Source organism: Fukomys damarensis, unplaced genomic scaffold (genome assembly GCF_012274545.1).
Source record: "Fukomys damarensis isolate Sample0158 unplaced genomic scaffold, DMR_v1.0_HiC HiC_scaffold_11, whole genome shotgun sequence".
NCBI lineage: Eukaryota > Metazoa > Chordata > Mammalia > Rodentia > Bathyergidae > Fukomys > Fukomys damarensis.
In genome coordinates, this window is record NW_022900923.1 from 9,164,033 (window position 1) to 9,189,349 (window position 25,317).

At 46.3% G+C, this 25,317-nt stretch overlaps 1 protein-coding gene across 4 annotated transcripts in view; it reads right to left on the reverse strand.

The window, feature by feature from the left end:
- Positions 1-25,317, reverse strand: part of Pld5 (phospholipase D family member 5) — a 307,043-nt gene that overhangs the window by 54,482 nt on the left and 227,244 nt on the right. For all 4 annotated transcript variants that reach the window (XM_033762051.1, XM_010642582.3, XM_010642583.3 and 1 more), the window contains one exon: positions 24,914-25,041. In XM_033762051.1, the coding sequence (XP_033617942.1) occupies positions 24,914-25,041 (128 nt within the window). The remainder of the gene's footprint in view (positions 1-24,913; positions 25,042-25,317) is intronic.

Genomic DNA, 25,317 nt, shown 5'->3' on the forward strand with positions numbered 1-25,317 from the left:
CATCCCAACCGAGGTGAGAAGAAAGCTCACTGTGCATTTCCCGGATAGTGAGGTTGAGCATTTTTTTTCAGAAACCTGCTGGTCATTTGGAAGTCTTCTTTTGAAACACGTCTATTCATATCTTTAGCTCATTTTAAAATTGGATTTTTTTTGGTGTTTCACTTTTTGAGTTCCCTATATATTCTAGATATTAATCCTTGTCAAATGAGTAATTTGCAAATATTTCCTCCCATTCTTTAGGCTGCTTCTTAACTTTGAGGCTTACTTTCTTTGCTGTGCAGAAGCTTCTTACTTTAATATAATCCCATTTGTCTATTTTTATTTTCAGTGCCTTACTAGGGGCACTTGATATCTTTCCCCATTTTTGTTTCCAGTACGGAGAGAGAATTTATAAGGTTTCCTCAAGGAATTGGCCACATTGTACTCAAAGTTACTGACTAAAGAGGCACAGTATTGGCTGACAGAACATTTAGGAAGGAAGCTGACTTGGGGAAAATGGAAGAATTTACCCTTCCTAAAAGTTCACAGACAACAGATTTTATGAAGTTCTGTGGTCAGTGTGGTCTGTGGTGCTGGCACAGCTCACTGAGCTGTTGGCTGTATGTATCATTCTGTTATTGATAAAATGAAGAGCCGAAGATCAAAACATATTTTGGATTTATAAACTAGAGTGGATTTATGATTGTCTTTATCATAAAGTCAGCCTCTCTCTTGCTTGCTGGTAGCCCTTTGAGAGCCAGAGGCAGAGGAAAGTGGCTGTACAGCTTTCTAACTGGCCAAAGTGGGCTTCAGAGGAGCAACACTGCCAGGGCCAGCAGCACTCACCGTTTGACACAGATGGCAACTTTAATGTAATCTTTAACAATTGCACGGCAAGGTTCTATGGGATCCACAGAAGCACAGTGAGGTAGATCCCTGCTTTTCTTACCCATCTTACAAATGAGGTGACCCAGGCACAGAGGGATGCAGAGCTTACCCCAAATCACACATCCAGTCAACATACCCACGAGAATGGACTGCCTACGAGGGGTCGATCCCAGAAGTGCACCACGGGAGACACAAAAAACCAACCAAATTATTTGGCATGGATTTGACACCCATTTGTGCAAAGATTGAGGTCGGCAAGTTGCTTCTACTTTTTCGCTGCTCGGCAGTTTGACTGGGAAACAACTTTGATTAACTGTTCACCCATTCGTCAGTAAGCAGGAGGAGGTACCATTCACCCGGGCTCATGTGATACTCATGGTCGTGGACCGCTGGCTTGAGGAAGAGGATCATGAAAGAGCCTGGGCTACCATTTCCCAAATGCACAGGCTAGGTGCGACCCCAGGTCCGTGGAACCCCTCGCTAGCGTTTACAAGCACACATAGCTGGCAATAATGCTGCTCTTCATTAAGAGCAGCCGGTCTTCTAATAATCTCACAGATGTTTGTAAATGTATGCTATTGTTATGGATTACTAGCCAATGGCCTGCAAGGAAGACCTTTGAGTGATACAAAGAATATATTATTTAGGCAACAAATCAAATCTACCTATCTTCATATCAAGGTAACAGGAGCATATCATTGAAGAACAATTTTTGGTTTTCCACTTAATGAATATTGTTTGCTAAGGATATAGTTTGTAACTGTCACCATTAAAGCAGTTGGGAAGAAGTACTCTGAAAGCTTAATAACTTCGCTGCAGTCTGGGCAGAGGGGAGAAGGCAGAAATGTTTGGCCCGGGCATTCTTGGGAATATTACATTTTTCAAGTCCAAGTTTAAAATGAGAATCATTTTTTATTAAGTTTAAACAACAGAAATTTAATACTGTAGTAACTGGACTGGAACTACAGTATACTTTTGCATTCCTTAGGAAGTGAGGGTTTTAAGGGTTATTAGGACCACATCTTTAATCTAAATGTAGTTTCACCAATGTGTTTTGAGCACCACCGCAGGTGAGCAAGCCAGGCTGGTTACAAATGAGTTATTGGTTCATTAAAACAACAATCTGCTGCTGAACATCTGCTGGAAAATTGCATGTGTGGCTGGTGTGATGTGGTGATGATATATGCCCTTGAAAGTAATAAAACATCACTTCTTTAAATGTATTCTGTACTTCATTCGTTCACAGAGTTTCTCTGAAATAGTTTTGAATTAATTAAGTTTTACAGAATGAACTGCCTGGTCTCTGCTTCTCATTAAAAAAAGAGAGGGAAAAGCAAAGAGCCCCTAATGAATTTAGATCACAACATAAGAGAGGAAGAATTTCAAACCATTTCATATAGTTGCGAGTATTTTAATTCCCTCGCAGGCAATGCAGATTAACACTGGAAGGGTTTTTCTAGTACACAGGAAGACTGTCTTCTTTGGGCAACTATGAGTAGTTCCAAGAAACACATAAAACAATTCCAACTAAATGGTTAAGCCATAGTAGGTCACCTAAATAGTAATTGGCTTTATCTTTTAAGATTGGAGACTCTTGAGAATCCCAGAATTTTCATATTATTTATGAATAAATATTCCTTTAAGAAACGTGTTATTAGTACAAGGCTACAGTTTGTGATGCTTCCTTCTTTGTGTGGAGTGGGTACATGTACAGAACATATCTCAATGCCTTTTCATCCCCTTTCCCTCCCCCTCTCTCCATCTGCCCATTTAAGAAAAATCTATCTCTCTAGTTCCTATTATCTATCTTTTATTTTGCTCTCTATTTATAATTCAAGTTTCTCATATAGGAGAAATCACGCAAATTTAAGCTTGTGTGTCTTATTTATTTGAAGAATATCCTAGGGCCCCTCTGCTGGGAACCAGATTCCAGAAGCTAACGAGGACTGGAGGCAGAGGACTCCACAGAACAATGAATGGAAAGGTTCCCTTGATTTTCACCACCCCTGAGTCCCAAAGTCCTTGGGCAGTGAGTTACCATACAACCTTCTAAGATGTCTGCAGACAGTTCAGAGGACAAGGCGGGGATCAGAAGAGTCCTACACAGAGGATGATCCAGAGGCTGAGAGCCAGACAAGATTGAGATAGCTAGCTCTCTGTCACTTGTTGAAAGAGGTGTCAATCGACTGTTTGCATCTAGATGAGATGCACTAATGTAAGGTAAGTATAAGGACTGAGTATGTACCTCGGTGATGGTGTGCTTTCCTAGCAGGTGTTAGGCCCTGGACTCCATCTGCAGCACTGCCAAATAAATACCCACACAAAAAAAGGACAAGTATATTTCCTGAGTTAACCTATGTTGTGAACCGGCCTTCCAAGTCAAAGCTTACCCAATGTCCACTGGCTCAGCTAAAGGCAAAATGGAGTCCTTCTCATTTACCACAACTCTGAAAGTGCTAGCACAATACAACTGTGTCACTCTTACCTAGGAGGTCATCATTGGGTCATAGAAAGAGATGAAGCTCGCAAAATGGGAAATTTTCTTCATGAATGCCCTCTTTTCCTCCTGGGAACTTCCCTAGTTCTACTCTGGTGTTGAATTTCCAGACTCTTTTCACTCATAATTTTTCAAGGAAGACAAGATGGTGTCAGTTCAACGAGTCCCTCTGTTTAGTGAGTAGGATGCTCATATTTTGCTGCCAGCTATGAATGCAGTAATTAACACGCAAATCACAATGTGATCTCTACAGAATTATAAGCTGCTGCCATGTTGCAGAATCTGGACTGTTAAAAAATGAAACAAAAGTTGGTGCTAAATTGGACCCCATGAAGTCACTGATCTCAGCCTATGTGGAGAAGACACATAATTTAATAATTCAGAAAAATAGCTTGCTTTGCATTTCTAACACTTTACTCCAGCACAGATATACTTGGTTGTGATATTGAAAAAAAAATCTGAGACATAGTCAGAGCTCTCTTTAACACCACAGAATATCCAGGAATTACCCAGGGGACAGGCAGGTTGCTGCTGAGGAAAGCAGATATCTTGGACCCCAAGAGGGCATTGAAATTGTTGTACCTAATTGTGCGAGCACTCCCTGTAGGTGAGGCACTCACCAATATCCTTGCCTCCCAAGCAAGGCTCAGATGATGGCCTACTTCAAGACAGTACCTTCTGTGGTGACTGGAGCCACATGTCTTGCTGTGCTTGCTTGGGAAATGTTACATAACCCATGGCTCCTCTGAGAATTTGTGCCGGCACCCCACTGTTCGGGGTCCATACCTCTGCATTATCTCCTGACTCATAAGTTACAATTCCACAGAACACGAAACGCCGTACTTTCCACTGGCGAAACTATCAAGAGAAGGGCAGGTGGGTTGGGAGACTGGGGCTGCGCACCGAAGACCGGAGAGCATTTTTGCATTTTGCTATTTTTCCTTTGGGGAATGGGGAGAAAGGAATTCCTGAGGTTAAGGGCCAGAGCCCCGGCCACCTCCAGAGCTCGCTAGCAAGTGGGGGGCTCTCTTTCTCAGCCGCCACCTTTTCCCCACCTCGTGACAGGCTTCTTAACCAAGGGGCTCGACGGACTTAGCTCACCCTGCACAAAACAATGGCAGAAGCCTGGACAGACCGACTGAGACAGCCCCATGTCTATGCCCTTCGGGATCCACCCAGGAGCCCGTCCTCGTGTCACATATCCCAGAGGAGTGCCACTCCATCCCCACTGGCCTCCTACGACCCCAGCAGCCCAGCTCCGCAGTGCTACCGTCATGCACCAGGCATCACTTGCCAAGCGCAGCGCGAAGCTTCTGGAACACACAGGACTCTTCTGGAAACTGAGGGGCTGAAGACAGCTACAGGAGGGGAAGACTGGGTAAGAGCGATTACTGGTGCATCTGAATGGAAACCGCTACCATGGAATAATTAGATGCACATATTATTTGTGAGACTTAGACCAGGAGAACTAATAAAACTCAATAATGTGTATTTTTTTCATAATTTTGATTTGGGGGGAGAAAGGGAAAAGAAATAACGGTAGCTATTTTCTAGGTGGCCACAAATAACATTCTGTTATATTTTCAGATAAGACGGCACCATGAAGCTTGCCAGGGGCATACAGCTACTGTCGAGGGGAAAATGTTAATGTGTCAGAGAATCATAGTCATGAGGGTCTCTTACATTCCCCAAATCGAACAGATTATGGCCTGCTGGTCTCTTTTCTAATGGAAGTTATTCTGGCGGTGTTGCTGAAAACAGTAGAAGTTGGCTTATTTTTTGTTTTTAAGTTTGCATTTTAAATTTAACTCGAGTGCTTCACTTTTTTCTTTCTTGGAAAGAAGAAAGCGTCGGAGCCCGGGGTGCAGACAGTGTTCCAGAAGACCCTAGACCCCTGCGGCTTCTTGGTGACTACCGGGGAAGCAGTGTCTGTTCCAGGCCCATACACGGGTGCTGGCCACAGTCCCCGTTCATTACCCACATTATAACCTCGGTGTGGAGGAAAAGCGGGACCATCAGTTTTCTGGCAGTGATCCTGCAGTGGGGAATTCAAGTACATTTTAATAAAATACCAATAGTGGTTGGTCCTCTACTATAGGGTAGGCCCTGTTCTGTAAGAAATGTATTTAAAGAAATAAAATATAGTCACTGAGGAATAACAAACTGCACAAACAGGTAAAAGAGAAGGCAGAACAGAGGTAACATGAGATATACATATAATTTATGCATTTTGAGAATGAAGAGAGAGAGCTATTAAAAATTATCACATTTTCTCTGTATTTCCTCACTGAATTCCACATATTCTTCTCAAAAGCCCCATAAGAAAATATTACAGATCAGGAACCTGAGGTTTCTCTAAGATTAAGCAGGAATGTAAAAGGAATTTGAACTCCTGGCTTCCCCACTCTAAAAATCTACCCTCTTTCTACCTGCTAGTTGAGCAAAACACACAAATGTCACCCATTTATTGAACTAAGGCTATAATGAGGTGACGTTTGTAATGAAATACGACGGGTAACTTCTTAAAAATTTAAATTTAACTTTTTCCCCCCTATTTTTCACTCATAGACGTTACCGTGTATTATTCTGCTGTCACGGGAGATTAAAGTCCCTGAGTGCCCTGGGCGTGTCTGTCGTCTGTTTGCCAGTGTTTGGCCGCGGCCTCCCCTCTCCAATCAGGATGGCCCCGAGGTGTAGAGGCGAGATCGAGGGCGGGCTCCGCTCCCGCTCTGCCTGGTGTCCCGCTGAGCCTCCAGGAACACGGGCTTTCAGCTACTTTTTCACCACGATGCAACGAATCCAAGGGTCAAAGCTCAAGATAAGGACGCGGGTCTTAGGCGGTGCCATCGAGCCCCTGTGTGGGTCTTGCTTCCCCAGGGCTTCCCGTTGGATTTGGCAACCAAGCGCTGATTCACTGGAGCATCATTAGCTCTGCTGCTGCCACCACAGCCAAACGTATTCAAAACTCTATGTGCACTGTCAGTTTTATTAAAGACAGAGAGATCTTTCTGAATGTATAGGACTTTGAAACTTATTTTTTTCACTAAATACTTCTCGAAGACATGACATTTGATGCCTCCAGGATGTTTCACCAAGTAAATCTAGCATGGTTTATTTTGGAATTCTATGCTAGGTTATTCTCCTTCCATTCCTTTATAGATATTGTGAATGCACCTTTGAAATACATATCACTGTTTACATCTCTGAGTATGTAATGGTGGCCTTGTCACCAGACAAGAAGAGGGAAAAGCATTGCACAGAAGAGACGAGAAGAACACACCTTGCCCAGGGAAGGGTTGGGCATGTGGCTTGGCTGGCGGAAGGGACCACAGAAGGCGCAGTTGGAAAGAGAGGCGGGAGCGGGGTCCAGAGGAGCTCTGAATGTTGGGGGGCGGGGGGAGTGACCGCGGTTTCCAAGCACTGACGGTAGGAGGATGGTTGTTGGGGACTGTGGCATGAGAGAGGAGCTCATGATTAATGGCAACAGGAGCAGGCGATGTCACTGGGGCTCATCAGTCCCGGGGCAATGACTGGGGCACCCCCAGGACGCATGTAAGTGGGAGTACGGCTGTTTGTGGGATGCACTGAACACCGAATCTTCATCAGTTACACAGCAATTACACGGATGCATGAAGTGGGAAGAGGGAGGGAGACAGGTTAAACACAGCGCAGTTTTGTCATTGAAGTGGCTGAAGAACAACAGCGAATCACTTTATAGAAACCGTGGCGAAGAGGAAGTAGGACTCCTCAGGGCAGCGCAAGAGGAGGAACTGCACGACGTTCACTTTTAAGACGGAAGACAGAGCGTGCAGAGAGCAAAGGTTTGTGTTTGCAAAGCGAACACAGTGGGCAGAGAGATGCTGAGCGCGCAAGACCTCCTGGGCAGGGAGATGAGACCTGAGGTAGAGGCAACGATGTGAGGACCAAGGGGCCGCGGAGGGAGGTGAAGGCTGCTGCGACGGCGGGAAGATGAGAACTGGTGGCAGCCTGCAGGGTGCGATGGCTTGAAGGTGACTGCAGCGCTGAGCACACGGTACCTAGAGATTCTGATAAGGGCCGTGGAAACTCCACAGTCCCGCCGTACTGAGGGTGCCAGCTTGAATCTAAGAGTTTGTAAGGTGGGAAGGAGTGCGACAGAAGGGAGAGAGGGAGGAGGAGGAGGAAGAGGAGGGGAGGAGGAAGATGAAGAAGAAGGGGAAGGGGAAGGAGAAGCAGAAGAATGAATAAGGAGGAAGAAGAGAAAGGAAGGGAAGGCAGAGAAGGGAAAAGAGAGCCAGAGCGGCTCGACACGTTTGTTAGGGCGGCAGCAGAAGAGAAAGGACAAGGCCACAGGACCGCAGGATTCTGTCCCAAGGTGGGATGTTCAGTAGCCGGTTAGCTCCTTGCTAGGTACTTGGGGCTGTGGAATCGAACAAGGCAGAAAGTCAGTCAAGCAGCTGAATTCTGGAGAGGGAAGAACTGAACTATGGCCATAGCCGTCTTCTATGTGGTCACAGAAAAAATTCTGTTTTATTTTCAGATAAGACACGAAGGATGGTAAGGCAGCTGCACAAGGCTCCCTGGGGCAGAGAGATACTATAGGAGAGCTGTGTATCTGTCAGGAAGCCATATTCATGATCCCTTCAGGGTGTCTTAACTCCCTTAATTAGGACTTTAATGGGTTTCTCTTTTAATTTTCAAACATACGTTATACTAGTTATACTAGGTTGAACAACATAGCAAAAATAAGCCTCTTATTTGCAGATGAGGAAGACACGCAACAAACAACCGCGCATGATAATTTCAGGCTCAGAAAAGCACGCTGGGAAGGTCAAATTGGGAGGTGTGGTGGAGGGCGGGGCAGGCGGGCTCTCCCAGGGGTCGCCCTGAGCACAGCATCAGTGGCAGGACTTGCGGACGAGAACTCTGCCAGCAGGAGGAATGGCAGTGCCAGGCCCTGGGCAGCGGGCAGGCTGGACAAGGTCAGGGTGCCGGAGGAAGGGCAGTGTCCCAGGGATGCAGTGAGCGAGGAGGAGAGTGGAGGAGGCAAGGTCAAAGTGATGTCCAGGGCCCGAAGCTGCAGGGATGTGGTGTGCTGTGAGAATTCGACGCAAGACTCAAATGTCGTTCCACACAGAGCCTTTCTGGTGTCCCTGGTGGTGGTGGCCACTTTCCCCTGGGCCTGGTTCTTGCTGCAGGACGGACAGGGAGAAGCCCACTCAGGGACAGGGCTGCTGTCTGCTCATCTCATCTTAGCAGCAGGCAGTGTCCTGCACATCACAAACATTTGCCCTATGACCATGCATGGACACTTCCTGTTAAGTACTTTAAAAATTAAAAGACAAAAGATGGCTGTTCATGTTTGTTGCTATGGGAACGCACAGGACCCAGAGGAAGTTTCTATTGGTGGCTTAGAGATAATCCAGTCGCGAGCTTTGTCTTCTATTGCGTTTTCACGGGTTTAATCACAGGCAGCTGCTGTGGAACTGGCTTCTGGTCTGTAAGCTGCCCACGGAGCCGAAAAGGGGACAGGCAACATAACCCACGGGGAAGTGCATGGAACAGGGACTGGAGCAGGATGCACCAGCTGTAACCATCCACCCTGGGCTGGGGAAGACTCGGAGGCTGAGTGAACCACGTTGACTTTTTCTCTGGAGGAACTGTGAACATTCCACTCAGCTGCTTTTTACAGTTAGGACAAGGAAACTAAAATACAGCTTACACGTTCAAGGAAGTTCAGAGAAACAACTTTAAAAGGAGGAGAGAAGAGAAATAGCGGTGGAACAAGGAACAGAGACAGAGACAGAGACAGAAGGACAGAAAGACGGAGACAGAATGAGACTGAGATAAAATGAGGGAGGAAGAATTAGGGTTAACAGAGTCACATGGAAAGGAAACGGAAAGAGTGAGGGAGAAGAGAAAGCCCTGTGCTGCCCACTGGAGCATCAGACACTCAGAAAGACACGAGCTGCCACGTAGGCTGGGGCGTGAGCAAGCAGCCCCGGTGTCCTCTCCACAGGGACCGCAGCTCTCCGCTCCGTGCCGTGCACTTACCTGCCTAGCGGGCACTGCCTGGGTTCCTTGTAAGCATTTCAAACCCGGGCCTGCCCCCGTTTCTGGACCTGAGGCAATGACCCCGCTGTCACACAAGGCTTCGGTAGCCCAAGCCAGGGGCTTCAGCAGGTCTCTCTAACGCCGCCTCCAAGTGAGGCTGCAAACCCACTCGCCGCCAGGCTCCCCCAGCTCACACCTGCCTCCCACCCCTGGCCCCAGGCAGAGGCCTTACTTTCGGGGGACACTACACTGGCCAGGGGCCTTCGCTGCCTTCCAGGGAAAGACCCAAGAAGGATGTCAGGGGGACCACAGCACCGAAAAACTCTTGGTCCATGTCACCCCCTTCTCTGCAGGGGAGGAGCTCTGCCAGAAAGTCCGAAGAGTCTGTAAGAGACGAAGCCAGGTGGGGCAGACAGGAACAGCTGGGGGAACAGGAAGGTGGGGTACACGGGTTCCCTAAAGCGCTGGAGCCCTGGGGGATGGGGAGTTGGGCAGCTCAGCAGAGGGGGTCCTGAGGTGACTCCCCTTCCCTCCAGCTAATGCACAGGGCTTTCTTTTTTGAGAGACAAAGGCAAATTTTTAGATGGAATCAGAAAGCAAGAGAAAACAGGGAAGGGACTTCAGTTTGAGGAGCTGAAGGGGCAGAGGAGTCGTTTCTAGCAGTTCGTGAAAGCCAAGCTTGGAAGGCTCTCGTGCTCCTGCAAGCCCCGTTCCTCCCAGAGTTCCCACTGCCCTGCAAGCCTAGTCTCTCTCCTTGCTGACCTTTCCACCTTTTAGGTCTTCACACTTGTTACATCCTCAGTGAGCTCTCAGTCACCGCAGGTAAAGCCGATCTCTGGCCCTCTTCTCCCTTTATCATTTATCACAGCATCTTATTTATTCCTTATTGCTATCAACAAGACATATTTTACTTCTTTGTTTATTTGTGTGGTCATCTGACTCTCCCTTCAAGTTACAAATTCACTGAAGACAGGGGTATTTTTTACTGGTCTATTGTTCTTCCCCAGGGTCTGGCGTGCTCTAGAGAAAACGAGGAAAGAAATCAGTCAACAAGTGTTCAGGAAACGTGTGAGAATTCAGAGAGGCTTTTGTGGCTGGTCCCCCCACGAGGGTAAGAGGAAAGAGAAGAGTTTGTTTAGATCGCACTCAATAGCTAACAGGAAGGCATACTCTAAGGTGCTTTCATGAGGGTGGCCCTGTGTGAAGAATATCAGGTTCACTTTCCATGGAGGGGCCAGAGTGGTCACCTTGCTGTAGCCACTTCTGAGCAATGCTGTGTCCTTGGACTGGTCATTTGGTACCTGAGTCTCGGCCCTCCACCTAGGACTCATGGAGGGTAATACAGGTCCTGCTGCCTTTGCAGGCTGGGGGAGGACCAGATAAATTAATGTGAAAGAAAGCATTTTACAAGTGCAGACAATTCACAATGATGATTATCCTTCCAGAGTCTTCACTGTTGAGATATTTGCTGTAAAAGCATTTCACCTACCTTTTATCTTCGAAGAAGCTAACCAGCTATGGAATTACTTAGACAAGTGAAAATAAACAGATCTCTTAAGTATTTAAATACAACAGACCCCTTTACCCATTGGCAGTGAGTTCTAGCCTGAGGGCTACAGGGCCAGCCTTCTCCGTGGGCAGCCCAGATATGGTACCTAAGGGCGACCGCAAGCTCTCGCCTGTCCGTGTGCCTGACCAGGCAGGTGTCCTGCCCTGGGAACTGCTGGCCTGCAGGATCATGGCTCTCGTATTTCTGTCCTCTGACAGGATGTGCACTGGGTGCTCACCAGTGCCTAAGTGCATACCACCATCGTTTTGCTAGAACGTGTGTTCTAGAACTTGGATCAAAGGACAGAAGACATGGGAGGCAAGCCTCGGGCTAACATGAAAAGAGGAATTCAGGAGCCAACTGCTCAGGTGGAAGTGAGCCTGCTGTCACTTGAGATGTGTCACTGGTGAGGGCCACTGCAGGAGGGCTCTGGTATGAGTAGACAGAAGAGAAGAAAGCTCCCCAGGTGAATTTCTTTTTCTCAGAAAATGTTCCCAGGCCTCGGCCACCAGTGCTGTAGTCTCTTCCGCTTTGGCGCTTATGTCTGAGCCTATGAACCACAGCTTTTCTTTAGCAATCTCTCGTTTTTGTTTTGTTTTTTTAAGTGCTAGATGTAAACACCAAGTGACACCAAGAAACTGATGAGCCAACTAAAAATAACTTGAAAATAAAAGCATTTAGGGCTGCCTCAAATATGGTGTTTTCCATCTGTTTGAGATAAACTCTGAGACTGGCCTTAGCTTCAGAGCTGGGGCCGGATCCAAGCCCCTGCACGACCATGTGTCTTTGCGTGTCAGGGAGCTTCCATCTGGGGCCTCCGCCCAGGATGGGCCCCAGGGAGTCAGGAGGCTGCGTTGGCTCTTTTCCATAGAGAAATACCTCTGACAAGTTCCTTAAAGGTGAAATAAAGAGGAGAGTAGTCCTCTCTACCTTTTATTCTGGATTCAAGTTTGGAAGTGGATAAGGATAAGGATGCAAGGGCTGGAGTTAACTAACCTGTTACCCAAAGGTGGTTGTATCCCAAGTGACTAAGGTAAGCGGCCGGGAGAAAAAAGGGCAATGAAAGTTTGTCTCATGTGAGGAGGTCCACGCTTATTATGCTACATATAATTAATACAGTGAATTAAAATTAAATTAACTTTCAAAAGTAACCACACTTAAATACATGAACGTACTGCGCACACTTGAGTGGTGTGACGCCCCTGGAGTAGGCGCGGACGCTCTCCTCCCATCTCCGCTCCCTCCTCTGGTGGACACAGCACGCAAGTCTGGTGTGTGTTTTCCCAGCATAAGCATAAGCAAGGATGACATACTTGGGGCTCGACAGGATGATCCTGTTTCCTTCCTAGGTGGGCCCTGCAGCTGATTCCTGACACCTGCCTGAGTCTCGGGCTTCTCTCAGGCCATGTGGGACAGCGAGGAACCTATGGCTGAGACCAGGTAAGGGGCCAGCCTGGACCCTCCCCTCCTGCCCTTCCTCAGCGCTACGGACTTAGTTCCGGAGCTGGATCCCACCTGCTCCATTGCTGCACCAGCTGCTCGAGTCTCTGTCTCAGCAGCTGCCATCCATTTCCCAAAAGCTGTGGATTTTCTCTGCGGAAACTCTCAAAGGTCTTCCATGGACCACAGGTTGAACCCATGCTTCTCTGCATGAGATGGAGGCCCCTGTCTTGGTCTTGTTCCTCCACTCCTGGCTGCACTGTGTGTCTCAGCTCCCAAAGCAACTGGCTGCCTTTTCCTGAACCAGTCATGCCTTCTCCTGTATGTGTGCAAAGGAAAACCTTCGGCCTTTTCTTGATTTGTTCCTCTCCGTGAACCCTTCCAGCTCAGGTATCACCTGGGCCAAGAAACCATTCTGGACCTCTCCTGGCCTTACCTAATTTCTACACATCGCTCCTCTTGTTTACTTGCTTCTTTTCTTGGTCTATAAGTTACTTTCCTGTTGGTCAACACCCACCGTTTAAAAGAAGAGAGGTTTATCTCATGGTTTTTAGAGAATTCAGACGCTGGTCAGCTAGCTCCAAGGCAGGAGGGTCACGGTGTAAGGGAAGGAAAATGTGGTCAACCCAGGGTAGCCAGGAAGCAGAGGTGGAAGGGAGGCAGGAGGAGGGAGACGTGAGTTTCTAGGTCACAGCTGCGGTGACCACCCCTTCCGAGCAGACCCCACCTAGCAGCACACTCAACTCCGAACTCAGCGGTGGATTAAGCACCGATGAGGATAGCACCCCCGTGGCCCTATCACATTCCTCACACAGGAGTTTCGGGGACACTTTAGATCGAAACCTTACTTGGTACAGTGTGAGCTTTCAGGTAAAAAGTAAAGGGCCTGTGCTCAGTGTACTGCTAGCACTTTCAATAGTACTGGCACAAAGTACATGCTGAACCATCCCTTGCTGACTGAGGGAAGGGACTGGTGAGCACAACAGGAGCGGATTCTAATAGCGGGGCAAGGTTCCCTGCTGAAATCTCTTGGCAGATAATGATGGCAAGTACTTGACTTCCGGCAACGACATCAAAATTATTTATAAGGAGGCAGGGGATTTGGCTCAGTGGTGCCACCGCTGCCTTTCAAACAAACAAACCAACAAACCCCCAAAATTATTTATAAGGAGACAGAATCTAGTTAATACATTTGGAGATAACAGTAATTTTGCATCAGCTGTGTGGCAAATGGTATGAAATGATTCTGCTGCAGCTTTCCAGGTCATGAACCTCTTCCACGAGCAGAGCCCACCTGACTCTCGCCACGGCCAGCCCTTCCGAAGGCAACTGGCCGATTTGCCTGCTTGGAAACGAGCTTGCAGAGTAGGAACTCAGCTTGTTGGGTTTGTGTGTTAAATTAGGAAAACAGACACTTGTTTCTCAATGAAAGAGACAGACTGGCTCTAGATCTGAGGTAACAAGATCGCCACAGTCACTCGTGTCCAGTGGGCCCAACGAGTGGCTCTGCAGAGCTGAGATGCGCAGCTGAAGGAGGCGCGGCTACCTCCTGGTTGTCCCTGTCGGACTCCATCTGCCTCTCCACCATTTCCTTTCTGAGCTGCTCTAGCCTGCAGTCACTCTGGATTCCAACAAAAAACAACCTCACGACAAAGGCTGGAAACTATTCCCAAGGGAAGAAAACACATCTCCCCGGGGCCAAACAGCCCTTGCAAACCTCAGCCCACCCCAGTATTTGGATACAAACAGAAAGGACTCAAGCCTGACTGTGTCACCATACCTCACCCCGTTCTTTGCTTAAAACCTAAGGGTTCTAAGCCACATGAGTCGGTTTGGTCCCAAAGACCAAACCAAAGGGAAGGAGCGCCTCATTTCCATGCTAACAGCGACACCCAAGGTGGAGACGACATGCTTCTAGGGACAAGAGAAGGCTAAGTACGAATCATACAGGGGCCGCAAAGACTGAATACACATTATGCGATGTCTGCATGCCTTATACATAACAGGTATGACTGACAAATATGCTGAATTGTTTTTCCTTTTTGTTGAGTTTATTGGTACAATCTAGGTATACAGTACAGTTACATTCATTATTGGGATTCTGTACCTTCACACAACAGGTCTTGGTTCTCATTTTTTCCCCTTGTCCCTGCCCTCCCTTCACCACCCGAATGTTTAAATTAAAAAAAAAAAAGGGCCGCATTTCCATTAATCTCACCCAACATACTCCCCTTTGCATCCAACACAGTCATCCCACTATTCCTGACGTTTTCTGAAGAAATTCTGGAAGCCCTTTCTCATGAGTGTCTGTAGTTGCACTGTCCTGGCTGCCTCAATGCCTGAATCAATCCAAAATGTTCACCTTTCTGGGTCATTTTGTCTTTGGGGAAGACCCAGCAGTTGTACAATGTCAGATCCAGTGAATAAGACGGATGAGGACACAGCATGATAATGTTTTTGCGAGCCCACCTTCCCACTGGGTGGCACTAAGCAGCAACACCACCCACTGTATTTTTGATCACACCCTGTGAAGACACTCACGAAAGGATTTCCAGAGCTGCTTCAGAAAGTGCAAGAATAATGGGGTAAGTGTGTGATGTAGTTTGAGAGGGATTAATGGCAATGTGTCTTTTACTGTTATTATTATTATTTTTTTTTATTTGAACATTCACTATGTATTTTGATTGCCCCTTGCATGTTAATGCTTTGGTAGAAAACACAGATAGTCTCACTGTATCCCAACTCTGGGGTTCTCCTGTCTGTGGAGTGTCCTGGTTTGCTTTTCTTTCCTGGACTGCCGCATCTCTAGGGCAGCATGCTGTCACAGCCCGTGTGATTCTAGCGAACTATTTTGCTTTACTAATTCTGACTCCCCCGCGCCCCACCCCCAAATCTTGATGGTTATGAAGCATTCTTTTCCCCACAGACTTCTGAGGCTAAAAGTTAGCCCTACCATTTCTGGAACAAACATACCTAGTGCTGTAGGCGATTCAGAAATGGAAGAGTATTTTTAGGCAGATCGCAAGGCCCAAATACAGTATGTTCAACTTTGATGAAAACAACATCGAAGTAACTATGGTTACTTACAACTATGGTTGGTGGGTGGCAGTAATAAAGGCCATGTTAAAACACTGCAATGAAATAGAGCTCATTTTCTACACAATATTTGCTGAGGAAATTAAGCTTCAGGAAAAGTTTAAAAAAATATGACAGGATTGGCAAATTCTACAACAAAGGGCTGAAGTGACAGCTAATTCCAGAAATAGATGCTTAAGCTGTAATCCCTGAAACACACAGAATGATGTATAGATTTAAGACTAATACTCTTGGAAGTCATTGTGTCAAGAACTACAGTCCAATTTTTTTTTCAATTAAAATATGAAAGCCAGGAAGTAAAAAAATAGGACTATAAAATTCACCTAAGTGAATCTTTGTTAATACAACTGTTACATGCATTTCCTAGGGCACAACTGAGCCCTCCGAGAAACCTTTTCAATGCAACATTTTCAATAAACTTTGGTTGAAGGACACAAAATCTGCATGTATGTAATCAGCAAGCTTTGCCAATTAGAATTTTACCTTATGTAAAAACAAAACCAGAAACAATCTCCACGGTGAACAAAGTGGATTTTTTTCTGCATCATTTTCATAACGAATGGCATACTCTCATCCACCATGAGGGTAGTGTTAGAAATGTTACTAAATCGGTGTGGAACGCCTTGGGGAAAGCTTGCTTTGCGACCAAGCCCAATACAAAGATGAGTGTGCATGACCGGATTTGGGGTGTAACTCACCTGCCCCTGGCTCCTAAGTTCAGGTGAGGAAGAGGTGTCCTAAATCCTCCCTACATGCGCTAGCAGGTTGTGAAAAGTAACGGTCATGACTTGATAGCAGCTCACATTACTGAACCAACAGGTGTAAGCTGGATGCAGGAACTACGGCTACTTTCCCTCCACCCACCTTTCCTCCCTCAAGTGTATAACCCATGCCGAAACATTTCCAGTATCAGAGATTTGGCCCCAGGAAGTAACTTCTTCACAAGGCTGTCCTGGCCACAGATGGACAGTTTTGCTGTCAGAAAATTCTCGCTTGCCTTGATGCAAATCCCTTCCTCTGTAATTTCCGATCATTATTCCAGTTCTTGAATGGTATGACTTTTAAGACTCGATGGCTAAATACACTCTAGTTTGTGGATACATGCGTTCATTTCATAGCGTCTTTTAAGCAGCTAATATATGCCAGGAACGGAAATAGGCTCTGGGATTTCATGTAATTAACCCATAGTCAGGTGACACGACATCCTGATTCTCTATAAGGGTTCCGAGACATGGGGTTTAAGGGAAGGGTGGTGGTGTCCCCGAGACAGTCACTACACAGATGGAGAAGAGACAGCTCATATGCAGAGACAGAGCTTTCACCCACAACCTGCAGCAGCTGGTCCAGGAAACCAACCCTCTCTGTGCAGCAATCGTTCCAGGGAGCCAAACAATCATCCAGTAGCAATCAGCCTTGAACAGCCAGGAACTGACTAATAACTTCCAGTGTCCCTCATTTTTGCACCTTAGGGCCAACCAGAGACAGCAGATACCCTCCCCCTGTCACCATTCACAAGGGGCCCTGCTTTTGCTTTGCTTATGTGAAATCTCCCTGCTAGGAGCTTCCTTGAAGATCTTTTTCCACCTCGAAGAAGCATTTCCCACTTCTCTGCCTTTGATTTTTTTTTTTTTTAAAGAACAAGATCTTGCTATATTCCCAGATAGGTCTTCAACTCGAGAGCCTTCTGTCTCGTCCTCCTAAGCAGTTTCTGCTGCACCCACTTCAAATGCTTTTCCCCTTTCCTCCAAAATGCAGGCGAAAACAATTCAGAATTGTGCACCTGACAGGCAAGTGCTCTCCCACTGAGCCACACCCCAGCTCCCCTCTGCCTGCCTTGGTGACTCTGCCACAACCTTGGCGCATTCTCATTCGAGGGGTCTTCATTTATTTCCACGCCCCATTTAATTTCCTCCTGTTCTGTTACCTTGTTGAAACCCTCAGTCTTGTTTCTTTTTTTCTTTTCTTTTTTTGGTTTTTTGAGACAGTGTGTCACTATGTAGCTGAGACTGACCTGGCACTCACTAGGTAGCCCAGGCTGGTCTCGAACTCACAGCGATCCTCCTGCCTCAGCCTCCCAAGAGCTGGGATTACAGGTGTTCACCACCACACCCGGCTCAGTCTTGTTTTTAAAAACCACTGTTTTAGTTCTGTGTCCCAGATGTGCACCACTTATAAATGCGGTTAAATGGCCTCGAGGTATCAACGCTGATAATAACCTTGGACAGTGAGAGTTAGAAGTAGAAGGGGTCCACGTCTCCAGGACACAGCATAAAGCTCTATGGCAAGACATCGACGACCTCCCTGCAAAGGTCTCAGTCACGAGTCTCCGCCCTTTGGGCGCCACTGCCCACCTTGCTGCACTGCTAACCAGACGTATGTTTATGAGCAAACCCAGGGGGCTTTATGACATCTCTGCCAGAGGTGAGAAAGAAGCAGCAGGGCCCTTGTCTTTCCCCGGTCCTACTGACCTGGACAACTTGTCAAGCCTCCAACGGCGACAATGCACTGAGCAGTGACCTGCTGCAGGTGCGGCACGAGGTGCATTTCTTTGTCCTCTTTGGTCCCCCTCTCAGTTGCACGAGGTCTTTACTATTAGTTTAATTTGTAGCAATGAACAAACGGGAACTCGGGGATGAATGATAACTTGCTCTGGGTCACATAAGAGCTAGAAAAAAATTCAATTTCAATTCTGACTCCAAGCACTGTGTCATACAGCAAAACAGCAAACCCAGTAATAGGCAGCTAAAATAATGACTCTGGCAAAGCAGCAAATCTGGAGTCAGCCTCTGTTTTCAGAAATACAGTGCTTATCCAGTACAATTTCTGTAATGTCGAGTTTAGTGTTCTTTCCACCAGTCTTCTCTCCTTTGGTATGAGCTCTCTGTTAAATTGAGCCACAGGAAATGCTGCCACATTCTTTACATTTGTATGGCTTTCTCCACTATGAATTATCTGATATTTATTAAGGATACAGAGTTAAAAGTTATACCACCTTTCCTGCATTGGAAAACATTGCTATGTATGAACTGGGCCGGGGATTTAGCCCAGTGGTTCCAGCGCCTGCCTTGCAAGCGTAAGGTCCTGAGTCGGAGCACAAGTGTTATGTTTTGGGTCTAGATGTCCCCCCAGAGCCTCACGTGATCACAGGCTTGACCTAAAGTGTGTGAAGCCAGAATGGATTCAAGCAGCAGTGCTGGGCTCCAGGGAACTGGAATTAAGGGTGTGAGCGCTGCCCGCCCTGAGTAGTCTAAGATAAAAGGGAGGTGCAGTTAAGGTTCCCCTGCTGCCAACAGGCCATGTTGTTTCTCCTCTGCAGTGACTGTCTGCAAACCACCCTGCCTTGGAGCCAGCCTATTATGGACTGAAACCTCTGTGAAATGGAAGCCAAATGAACCCCTTCCCCTACAACTGTGGGTGTGAGGTATTTGTCTCAGCAAGGAGAGAAAAGCAACTAACACAACAAGCAATGGGAGGCTGCTTTTGAAGTATATTTGAATCTTGGGCATCATATTTTAGGAGGGGCTTTAACCAGATTTGCTATAATTAGAGAAGGAGAAGGAGGAGGAGGAGGGGGGAGAAGAGGAGGAGGAGGAGGACAGCCCAGGCCAGGATGCCATTTAGAACACACCCAGGAAGCAGAGGGTGGAAGGACACGAGGGAGAATCTCAGAGATAAATTTCACTTATGAACGACGTTCTGGCTAAATCTCAGGAAGGGCAAAAAGAAGAGGGCAGATGATGCTCTTATTTTTTCATGTAATTGTATCAATTGAAACTACATCAAACAATAAACTCGTTTTGTAAGAACGTTTCCAGTGGAAGACTAAGGAAAAGGACTTCCTATTTATGCTTTTTTGGAATAATATTATTTGCTGAATTGTCATTTTTAAAATTGTAAAAAATATGTATGACTTTGTGACTGAAAATGCAGTCTGCTAACACTGTTATTTTATTAAAAATGGACCTTCCACTCCCTCGATTATTTCATTTATTTATGCAAACAAAGATGACCTTTCTTAGTGGCACAGACAATCTTTTAAATCAATAATGGGAGAATTAATCATTTGTTTTCTGTCATTCCACGGTCCCTAAGGAATATTAATTATTTTCTGCTGTATTGGTAGCTGAATTCCCTTTGGCTTTGCTTCTTTTCCATTTTGATTATGGTAACAAAAGCACCACTTCCCTAGGAGCTAAATGATCCTTGCAACTCGAGTTCTGAGGAAAGTGTCAGCTCAGCGCTAGCACTGAACGGGAACGACACTGTGGGCTCCGCGACAGTGATCTCCTGTCCCTGGTAGCTGCCCTGGGTCTTCACGACGCCATCGCGGTGCTGCCATGTTTAACTGAAAGGAAAGGGGACAAGACGAGGGAATCAGACACGTGAAGTCTTGGTGTCCTCTCTCATTATCACTGCCAGGCTGCAGCCTCAGTCCCTACAGAGGCCGGGAGGAAGAGAGGAGACTTTGTGAGTCAGAGGAAGTGTGACTCGTATCACTGGCCCACGAAGGGATTCTAGTTACAAAGAGCAGCTGGAATGAAATCACCAGCCTCAGGCCCAGGGAAGAACAGTCACTGACCAGGTGCCTGAGCTGTGTTTCCAGCAGCCCAGTGGACGGCAGCGCTCGTCCTGGTGACGTTCTCTTCTGCTGACAGTGTGGTCCCTCTCCAGCTGGCCCAGTCCCAGGTGCTGGAAGCAATGCCACCAGCTCCCTCTGGCTCCTCACAGCCCAAGAGTCACTGTGACAGCTCTGCCAGGCCTCTGCCGTCACACCCTCCTTCCTCTTCTCACAGCCCCAATCTTCGTCAGGGCTTTCCAGAGAAATGGCACCAGCAGGACATCTATCATCTCTCGGTATCCCCTGGGGATTGCTTCCCAGAATGCTCATGGACCTCAAAACCTGCAGAAGCTCCAGTCCCTCATGTCCAATGCCCTGGCTTTGTGTGTCATTTATGCACACCCTCCCGTGTACTTTCAATCATCTCCAGTTATATGGAACACCCAACAAATGGTACGCACAGGGGTGTTATACCGTATTGCTTAGGGAACCATGACAAGAAGGCCTGCACGTCAGTACAGAGAGACATATTGAGTGAGCACTTGGGATCGGAGGTGCCCGGAATCCAAGGGTGTGAAGCCCCGAGCACACAAAGGCAGGCTGTGGGTAGGGTAGGTGACCGAGCAGCCTGCTGGCCTGGCCCCTTGCCTAAGTGATCCCATCGGGATGGTGAGAGGCCGTGGAGATAAGAAGGCTTCAGGAACACTTGATCCATAAATGAACCGTGGAAAGTGTCACGGTCAAGCAGGCCTGATAGGAGCTGCATACTCTCCGCCCTCCTAGAGAGCCACACAGCCCACAGAAATGTTAAACACCTACACGTCCCAGAATGAAGAAACCTATTTAAATGAAAGCCACCGTTCCTCCCTCTTAGGTTGGGAAGAGTCCTTTTCTCCGTTAGTAATTGTGACTATCTCACCGCAGCAGCATTTCCTAAAGCACGCCACGGAAAGCGCTACGTCGGTTTTATTCTCACGTAATTTCCAGTTCAGTGACTGAGGACACCAAGCAGACCCCAGGCTGGTCAGCGGGTTCCTCACCCCTGCGATGGGAGCAGATCCGTACAGACTTGAGCCCAGGCACCGCCTGCCCCACACAGCCACATGGCTCAGCCATCGTCTCTTACTGCTCCCACACGCTCCCGTTTTCACATCTGCCTCTTACTTCTGTTCACAATAAGATTAAAATATGTACATGTTCAGAGTTGAAAGAGGCCCATTCTCGTTTGTTCTAATTATATGTACACTGTTCAAAACTCTCCCTTCTGCTGGGGTCTACTGACAAAAGAACCTATTACATCCCACCTTCAACGCCAGGCTAATAGCTGATCTAAGACGCTTTGTTCCAAATATTACTGGTGCAACCTTTTCTAAAAGCATGACTTTCACCTTTTCCTTCTCCCATTCAGCATCCCACCTCCAGAGCCCTGGCGTTTGAAGTGTGTGTACTTTCCTTTCAGCTTCACACACTGGTTGGTCTTTGGTTTGCTTTGTGGTTTTCCTTTCCTCCTCTGTGTTCTGCGCCACTCCCGAGATGCCAAGTGCAGAGCCCTGGGTGGGAAGCCTTAGGAGCCTTTCTTTTTCTTGCCACAGGGCTCCCTGCAGCTGAGAATGCCAAGGGAGCCCCTGGTGGGTCAACAGGAGGTGAGAAGTACAGAGGCGAACACATGGGACATTCGTCTTTGAAATTCCACTAAGATTAAGTGAGTTTGCAGACCTGAAGGGCTGAGCAAGAGGAGCTGTCACTCTATGGCCACCATGTCATCAAGCGTTTACAATGGGAAAGAGGTGAGTGTGCAAGGGTTCTTAGGGAAAAGCACAAGAAAGAGGAAATCTCTAAGTATCACTGCATGATCGTGAAAGAAAGTGACACACGCAGTGGCTGCCACGTAAAGAGTAACTTGGGAGATTTCTGTCACCTACCTTGATCTAGTTCCCTGACCTCCGAGGAGACTCACCTGCTATCAGATTCACAGCCAAAAGAAGAACACAGATTTCCACAAAAGAAGTTCATATGGAGAGTCCCGTGTGGCTTGAAATCACTACAGCTTAAACACGCCCCACCATTTCCCTTTTATGCGCGCCCGCTGCCTTTCTCCAGCCAGCTGGTCTACCCTCGGCTTAGCTGGTGAGGATGGCTCCCTCCCCTCCCTCCGTTAGCAGGATGCAGGAAGTGCTCAGCACATTTTCATGGCCTTCCTATCTGTGAATCTCTGGTAGGCCATAAAATAAGTTCATCTTTAATCCCTGTATTATATTTACTCCGTACTTAAGAAATATCAGGTTTTTGAAGAATAACTGTATGGCTATATTCAAGCTGAGGGAGAAAAACCTGAAAAATCTACTCTGTTTATTCTCCCTCTCATCACATGGCTTAGAAGCTCAGAATGAATCGACCACACGACCAGGTCAGAGGGACACCTCCTCCGGCAGACCCACAGGCCCAGCTCCATGCAGTAGCATGAGAGAGGCCGCGATTCTCCAGTTCCTACTGAGAATGACAGCAGATGAGTCCAGGAGTTGAAAGGTCCTCAGGAAAGGAGCTCAAGTGGCTGTGAGCAGAGCAACAGGTTACGAAGCTTTCTCACTTTTGCCGACTCCTCGTGGACCACTCTGCTCTTCTCTGTAATGTGGAGGTAAACTAAGTACTACCTGGCAACACGTAAGCCAGGCAAGACTGTAAATGGCTTTGACTCACTTGAAGAACAAGAAATCACTTGCAACTTATCCTTACCCTGAATTTACTATGGTTAAAATGGGGGAATTTTTCACATTTCATGGTGACAAAATGATATTCAAATAATTGTATAGGCAAAGGATGAACGTCTGAAAGATCAATTTATTTTTCTATGACACAAACAATAATAACCAAAACAAAGACAAAGTAGTAGTCTTCAAGCAGAGAAACCATACTTGAATATGTTTGTCTGTTTAAGGAGGTAGTATGGTGAAAATAAAGATACTTCCCCTAAGCCTCCATCATTCAAAACTCATTCAAATGGAATCCACAGAACTTCACACCTTATCCATTAATAACAGCTAATAACAACAAAAAAACCAACTTTGGTGGTGGGTAAGCACATTTGGTGGTGGGAAAAATAAGCAAGCTACACTCAAGTTAAAAACCACTTAGCAGAATTTATGAATAATCAATTGTTATTGAGCCAAGTTTATGCATATCTTATAGGAGATCCAACTGCAAATTCCTGGGCAGATATTTATTGATTCCTATCTTGTAAATACAAAGAAAACAAAAAATAAACAGATATTTCCATAAGTTCGACCAGCTCCTCTTAAATACTCCAATTTTATGCTACTATTGTCTTATTTCTTATTTCTGAAGTCAGTCAATGTTGTTGTAATCTGCATTTTTATATGTGTGCTGACAAGAAGCTTATAAAATCAATATTATACTTTGCATCTCAAAATTACTATTGGAAGAGCAAGCTTAAGATTAAATACTGAACCTCAGTTTAAAGCAATAAAATAGATATAATAATAGTATTATTCATCTCCTAAGAATACTGTGAGGGTTAAAGTAAATATCTATTTGAGTAGCTCCAAGTAATACGTGGCACTGTGTATATGCCACAATGTTTATTATTATTATTTTGTTCAGTATCATTTTTATTCTGTAGATAGCACCTTCTAATTTCTTAAGCAAATATAACATAAACAATGCTTTTTCTATCTTTCATGATGTCTTCATCTCAAAAGAATCACGAAATTTCATAGACCTAACAGTCCCGAAGCCTGGATTCCTTTGGCTATCCTTTAAATTCAAAACTAGAAAAAAGCGCCTTGGGTAAGTTTTCCTTTTGCTCTATGCCATCCGTTAGCGGAGAGGAAAACAATTGGACTGCTGACATTTATTTGGCCCATGGTTTATTTCTTTTACCCCTGGGCATGTTTACCTGTTTCGCCATGCAAGAAGAAAAACAGATGCAGTGAGTCAGTGCAGAAGGCAGCAGTTTAAGGAGGAAAACAGAGCGGTGGGAATCGGGAGGCACAAGGGCGAATGTGCAGAGCTGAGCGAAAGGAACGTGATGTCCCCTCTACTCTGTCCCATGTGATGCTGTCGCAGTCAGGAATTTCCTGCACCTCAATGCTCGCTTTCTCATAAGAGATAAACTGATATACAATGCAACTTCCTTGGAATCAGGGATCTTCATGTCAAAAGAGTGGAGTTAAGATGAGGGGTGTGGACATTCTGGGACACAAGGTTAACTGGCCAGGCCTCTGCCATGGGAGCGGGTAGAGATTTTGTAACCTTTTACAGATTGTCTCTGGCAAGAATAAATATATGAAAACTACATGATTGTCACTGTAGGTATATTCAATACGTTTGAGGTTAATCATTCGCAAAGAGTAAGATAACACTGGCATGTTAAGATTTATTAAAATAATAACTGACATACTGGGTTGGTGTGTTTTTCTCTTTCTCATGGATGTGTGATATATCCTGAAGACTTTGGTTTGGGTAATGTAAATTACATGCCCGCCTACCATAAAGAATCTGCGAGTAGATCGCAGATCTAAAGCAGCAGCAATAATTTTGGTGAAATGATTATTATTTTGGTTATTATTATTGAGGAGGAAAGGTTCATTATTCTATATTAAACAATGGTGAACCACTTCAAACTACAGTTGCAGATAATAAACACTAGGGCTGGGGTGTAATTTAGTGGTAGATGGTGTGCTTCGTGTAAACAACACCTTAGTTCGATCATCAGCACCACAAATCAATAATACAGAAATTTAAAATGCTGTAGGTTTTAGTTCCCTCCACCACTGTAGACGGTGGCTGAGTACTCCATGGAGTAGATGTTCTGATGCCGACAGGCCTTTGAGTTTAGATAACGTGGAGGGATTACCTGTCCCAGGGACTGCCAGTCCAGACCGGCGCTGCCGATATAGACGTGCTGTTTGTCCACAATCCAGAAGGAGGACTGCAGCCGGCCCTTGTTGTAGGCGGTCATGTTCATGTACGTCACCTCGGCCCCTAGGAGTTCAAGGAGATCTCAGTCAGCTTTTGCTTCAAGGCTCTGCGTGGTAAACAGTCATCAACCTGCAGCAAAATGCACGATCTGCCATAGAGCCCAACTGAGATCTGGGGAAGCGAAATAGTCACGTTAGGGAGGTACAGCGGAGACCCCTCAACGTACTATTTTGCTCCCCATGAGGAGACTACACAACATCCAAAGGATTTGTCCTGTGTATAGGCAGGTTAGGCTCTTCTAGTGACAGACCATGGCTTTTCAAGTCACCCAGACCTGTA